Source organism: Chenopodium quinoa, unplaced genomic scaffold (genome assembly GCF_001683475.1).
Source record: "Chenopodium quinoa cultivar QQ74 unplaced genomic scaffold, ASM168347v1, whole genome shotgun sequence".
In the NCBI taxonomy this organism is placed as follows: Eukaryota; Viridiplantae; Streptophyta; class Magnoliopsida; order Caryophyllales; family Amaranthaceae; genus Chenopodium; species Chenopodium quinoa.
In genome coordinates, this window is record NW_018743797.1 from 23,036 (window position 1) to 29,267 (window position 6,232).

The following is a 6,232-nucleotide window of genomic DNA, read 5'->3' on the forward strand; positions in this document are numbered from 1 at the left end:
TTTCTTCCTAGCTCGAGGCAATAAATGACCTTGAGACTCACAAGGTAATTCTGAGCAAAGATGTCATTTCAAGGAGCCTATCTTTCCTTTTAAGGATCAGTCTACAGTTATAGATACTTCTATTCCTATGTTTCCTTTGGTCAATCCTGCATTAGTACCTAACAACTCACAACTTGATTTTGATGCTTCTCATCATGACTACCCTCTTATTTCCACTCCAAATTATGTTTCTGTTCCTAACAGTCCCTGTTCTATTCATGTTCCTGTCAGTCCTATTTCTGAACCATCTTCTCCTGGTATTACTTCTGGTAATTCTCCAGAAACACCAGTTACTCCTCCTCCTATTTTAGAAACAAATCTTGTTCCTGAATCTTTTTCCAGCTCCAATAAGAACTTCTACTAGGATAAAGCTTTTCCTAAGAAATATGATGGGTTTATTGTCAATAAGCCTAAGACATTTGCTCATCTTGCATCCACTGAGTCTACAACTATTATGGACATATTGACTGATCCTTTCTTTTCTTCCATTCTTGATGATTCTTTACTTTCTTTGGAAAATATGCTAAATTCAAGCTCAGAACCTTCCTGTTATAATGAGGCAAAGTATAATCTTGAGTGGATTATTGCTATGAATAAGGAGTTAGATGCACTTGAATTGAATAAAACTTGGGAAGTTAATAATTTACCTTCTGGTAAATCTGCTATTGGATGTAAATGGGTTTATAAAACCAAGTTGAATCTTGATGGTACAGTTGAAAGAATACAGCTAGGCTTGTAGCTAGAGGAGATAAATAGTGGAAGGAAAGGATTTCAAGCACACCTTTAGTCCTGCTACTAGGACTTGGGATATATAACAGTTGGATATAAATAATGCTTTTTTGCATGGTTACATTGATGAGGAAGTTTACATGAAGCCACCTTTGGATTATAAAGTTGAACCAGGAAAGGTTTGCAAGCTTAAAGGGTCTCTTTATGGTTTGAGACAAGCTTCTAGGTGTTGAAATGTTGAACTTAGCAATTTTTTGATTAATCTAGGGTATGTTCAATCAAAGCAAGACTACTCTGTGTTTATCAAAGGTGTTGGTAGTTCTTTTACTATGATAGTGGCATATGTAGATGATGACTCTCTTGAAATTTCTTCTACAAAGTCAAAGCAGGATTCTGCCTTTACTATCAAAGATCTAGGCTCTTTGAAATATTTTTTAGGGATTGGTTTCCAGAAATAGTAAGGGCATTCTTCTAAGCCAAAGGAAGTATGTACTTGATATGCTTCAGGAAACTCAACTTGAACACTGTAAATCAGTTGACTTTCCTTTTCCCAGAGGTGTGAAGCTTAGTGCATTTGATGGTGATTTATTACTGGATCCTGAGACATATAGAAGAATGGTTGGTAAATTTCTTTATCTGAATATGACTCGACATGACATATCTTATGTTGTACAACAACTTAGCCTATTTGTCTCTTAATTAGAGAAAAAATTCCGTTTCTTAATTAGAGAAAAAAATCCGTCTCTAAATTAGAAACGGAATTGAAAATCTGTCTCTCAATTAGAAAAGGATTTTTTTTCCGTTGCTAAATTGAGATGGATTTTTTTTTTCCGTTGTTGATATGAGCGACGGATTTTTAATTCTGTCACTAAATTATTTTCGAAACGAATTATGTAAACTAAAATCCATCTCTAAACTAGAAACAGATTTTCAAATCAGTCTCTAAACTAGAGACGGATTTGAAAATCCATTTCTAAACTAGAGACAGATTTTAAATTCTGTCTCCAATATTTCTTTCACTTATTATCAATTATGTGCGTAGAAGTCAACAAATAATATTTGGTATAGTTGGTAAGAGTTTCACTATGTGACTTTGAGGTCACAAGTTCGACTCCTACCTATTGCGATTCCTGAGATGTGAAATCCAAGGAGCCTTACATGCAAAGCCGAGTCAGGTTGACCCGAGTGAGGTCTAACCGAATAGCATCTACTTTTAGACATAAAATAATTTTTTTCCGTTGCTAAATTTAGAGACAGACTTTATATTTCCGTTGCTTTTAGAGACGGATTTTTTTTTTTCCGTTGCTGATATGAGCGATGGAATTTTTTTTCCGTTAATAAATATAGAGACGGATTTTTTTTTCCGTTGTTAATACCAGCGACAAATATAATAATCCGTTGCTAAAACCATCGACCGAAATAAAAATCCGTTGCTAAGTTCAGCAACGGAAAACAAATACAACGTCGCTAGTCTCATTTAGCGACAACAGTTTTTCCAATGGAGTAATTCCGTTTCAAAATCTGTCACTACCTATATTTAGCGACAGAAAAAGTACAATCTAGCAATGGATTTGATTTGTTGCTAAATGTCTATTTTTTCTATAGTGGGTAATTGAAAGATACATTAAATTTGGGGCTTTTCTATCCTTCCTCTTGTTCTTTAGAGCTTACTGCATTCAGTGATGCTGATTGGGGAAATTATGTTGATACTAGTAGATCATTGACTAGATATTGCATCTTTCTTAGTTCATCACTTATATCTTAGAAGACTAAGAAACAAAAAATTGTTTCAAAAAGTTCCACAGAGGCAGAATACAGGTCTATGAGTCAAACTGCTAGTGAGATTGTTTGGTTGAAGAGAATCCTGAATGAATTGAAGATTGAAGTTCCTACTCCTATTTCTTTGATATGTGATAATAATTTAGCTAAACTTATTGCTGAAAATCCTTGTTTTCATGAGAAAACAAAACATCTCAGAACTAAACATCAGAAAATGGATGTTCATTATATCAGGGAACAAGTACAGGAAGGTTTGATCAAATTGTTTCACATCAAGTCTGCTTCACAAATAGCTGATATTATGACAAAAGCACTAGGAGCTGATCAACATAGAAATCTTTATACTCAACTAGGATTAGTTGTTAGTTCAGGCTTTCAAGATTGGCCTGGTGTTAGTCACCCCACTCAATCTTGGAGGGGGGGGGGGGATGTTAAATGTAGCTCATGTAAGTTGCTTCACACGCAATATGCATGATGCAAGTTGTTATTATTACTTTATTAATTTTGTTATTCTGTTAAAAGTTTGTAAGGAATTTCTAGAATTAGTTTGTTAGAATCTTTTATGTTATGATGTCATAATATCTATATATACCTTTGTATTATCTCTTTTGTTTTTCAGAGCATTCAGTTAATAAAATCATCAAAATTCTTTCAATTCTCTCTCTCTTTCTTCCCTGTATTTCTCTGTTCTTCGTTTCTCAATATGGATGCTCTGATTTCCACCACCATGCATCACCCAAACAACAACGACCATCAATAACCATTTCAAATTAAGGTCACGTGCATCTCAAATCAACAGCTGAGATGAAGAGCGATTGCGCGCCCGCAAAGACACCACGCTACGGCGCGCGAAGTTCCTGCCTCAAGAATGACATCCTTAACATCTCTGTACGCGGCCGTGATAAACTCGTGGAATTGGATGCGCGGCTGTGAACAATTAGAATCAAATTGGGGCTAAATTGAGGTTCGTTTATGTGGCGGCTCGGGGTTGGTGCTTAGTTTGGGTGGCTAAAGCGGTGTGGTTTTGAAGTGCGGAGCTGTTACGGGATGCTGTTGGTGCCAATTAGGGTGGGTTTTGCGGGGTTTTGGTGGCTGGAAATTCAGGGGCTAAGTTGTTGTGCAAATTATTGGCGATGGTGGTGCAAATGGTGTAGTGTTGCTAGCTGGCTTGGTGGGTGAAGGATAGGAAGTGGGCAGCAAAAGATGCTTGGATGCCACCAGTGCATAAATAAATGATTTAATATCTTTTATTTTATTGTGGGTAGCTATGAAAGGTCAGTTTATTTTTTAATAATAATTTATTTTTGTGGGTAGTTATGATAGGATAGATTTTTGTATTGCACTTAATTTTTAAATGTGGGATAAAAAATATAATCTTTCAAATGTAGAAGGGCATTTTAGGAAAAGCAAAATTTATCAACCAAGAGCTCCTTTCTCTTTATATAATACTACAGATATGAAGTAATGTTTTAATGACTTGTGTTTACTTGCAAAATTAAACATATGCAATACTTCTCATTATTATGCAAAAAAGGTCATAATTTGGTTGGTTTCAAACGCCATCAACAACCAAATTAGGAGAAAATCAGATTTTTGACTTTTTATTGACTTTTCTTGACTTTGACCAAGCGAATTGGGTCTTCGAGTAAGTACAAAGCTTTCGGGCTAAACTGGTAAAGATATAATGAGAATTTGGCTAATATCATCCAAAGTCCCTTTATTAAAAAAACCAGTTTGGAGGTAAAGTGGGTAATTCAATTTTTGAAGAGAGTTGCGCCAAGAGGCATAACTGCACAACAGTTATGGGGGTCAGCCATAACGCTCCAGTTTTTCATATAGATAGAAGCGTAAAGATCAAAAGAAAGACATTAGCAAATCAGTCAACAACAAGCATTTCATTTCTTGTAAGCTTTCTTCTTAGCTTTCGTAGTTTCCCTTGGCTTAGTAGCCAAGTGATAGTTTAGTTTTCTCTTAGCATGTAATGAAGATCGTTCGTCTTTTCCAATTATATGATCATGGAGGTAACCTCTCCTTCAACTTATACAATTGTAGACCTAACACTATCCTTTAATTAATGGAATGTGATTAGGGAAATTTTCCCCGCCACGTGGACCAATGAAGCCCTGCCACGTGTCATCCGCGTGGACCAACTGGAGCCCGCCACGTGTCACCTCGTGAGTGGTCCAAGGTGGACCAATCATGTCACGACACGTGGCAGAAAAATTGCCAACTAGGAAAGTGGCCTCCTACGATCCAAATTCCTAGGCAAGGCCCAGTGAGCCCTAGGTTTACACAAACCTAGTATTGGGCACGTTTTCCAACACCCTATAAAAGGGAGATGTTTCCCTCTGTGGAACATCTATTCAGAAATATTTAATTCATATTAACTCTCCATCAGAGAAAGTCAGACACCTGACACCTCGAACTACACAATTACACATTGCAGATTCTCTCTTGGAATCCGAGAGAGACCCTTTACTTTCCGCACTTTACTCCTCATACACGTTCTAACTTGATCGTTGGAGGCGGAACTCCCACCCACCGGAGTCTCCGTTGTTTTGCAGGTACAGGCTTCTATAAGTCAGTCTTGGAATTGTAACTCTCCGAAAGACATAAAAAAACCCCGAAACATTTGGCGCCGTGTTTGGGGAGAGTACTTCAAAGATGACTTCACAAGAACCTGTACCACCTCTTAATGAGAAACGGCCTATGGCCGATGTCTAGGTCTACTTAGATCAGGATACTGATGACGACTTGGAAGTCCCCACCCATACGGCCCCTGACGGGTCTCTCAGGACACGGCGCATCCGTCCCACCGAAAGGAGGGAACGGAACACTGACCAGGTAGGCCCTAGTAAAACAGTCGGCCAGCCGGCAGGTCAGCTCCAGGTGGCCGAAGGATCCACCCCCATTACTAGAAATGAGCTCATGACTCGCATGACAAGTTTCAAAGGGGAGATAAAGGATCTGATTGTTAAACGGACGACTGTCCCTACCAAGGAACAGTCAGCCAAGAAACCCTCTCATCCTAGAGGAAAAAGCCAGTCAACGACCGAGAGGCCACTACTTACCCTAGTCCAAGTAGGGACGGAAGCCTTTGATAAACTTGGCTGGACTTCGGTTCCCTGAGCCAGGGCAGAGGAAGGCCGTCCGGCATATACAGCCGAATGGTTCCAAGAAACATATTCCGATGCTCGGATGATAATCCAGCAAAAGAAGAATATGCAACTGTCAGAGTCGGCCTCAACATCGAACTTCAATGAGAGCTTCCAGAATACCTCAATGAAGTATTCTTAATCAAACCGAGAGGAACAGACATGCGGCATGTCCGCTCACTCCAGCCCTCAAATGTTCCAGGCGGCTCGTATGCGCCTCAACAGCTATACCTACCATATGGACAACCCTATATGCAGCCTACTCTCTTCGGAGGGAAGGCGACACCTAATGTCCAGCCCTTGGACTGGCAGCTCCGACTACTAAGACTTGGGGAACAACCCTCAGCTTTCTCCAAGGAAATAACTAAGGCCGCACAGTCGACCAAGGTGAATAATGTGTTGGTAGGAACCTAGAAGACCACCTGATGGCATACACCAACCTTATGTATCTTCAAGGGTTGGATGATGCCACGTGGTGTAGATGCTTCCTAGGAACATTCAAGGGCGTCGCCCAGCAATGGTCGGCAACC

At 39.2% G+C, this 6,232-nt stretch overlaps 1 protein-coding gene across 1 annotated transcript; it reads left to right on the plus strand.

Moving 5' to 3' along the window:
- Positions 1 to 493: 493 nt before the first annotated feature.
- On the plus strand, positions 494 to 2,938 carry LOC110685277 (the record flags this gene model as incomplete). The annotated part of the gene is made up of 4 exons (XM_021861770.1): positions 494 to 751; positions 858 to 947; positions 1,207 to 1,386; positions 2,534 to 2,938. Coding segments are annotated over exons 1-4 (933 nt in total), but the record flags the coding sequence as incomplete, so codon positions are not given.
- Between the last annotated feature and the right edge of the window lie 3,294 nt (positions 2,939 to 6,232).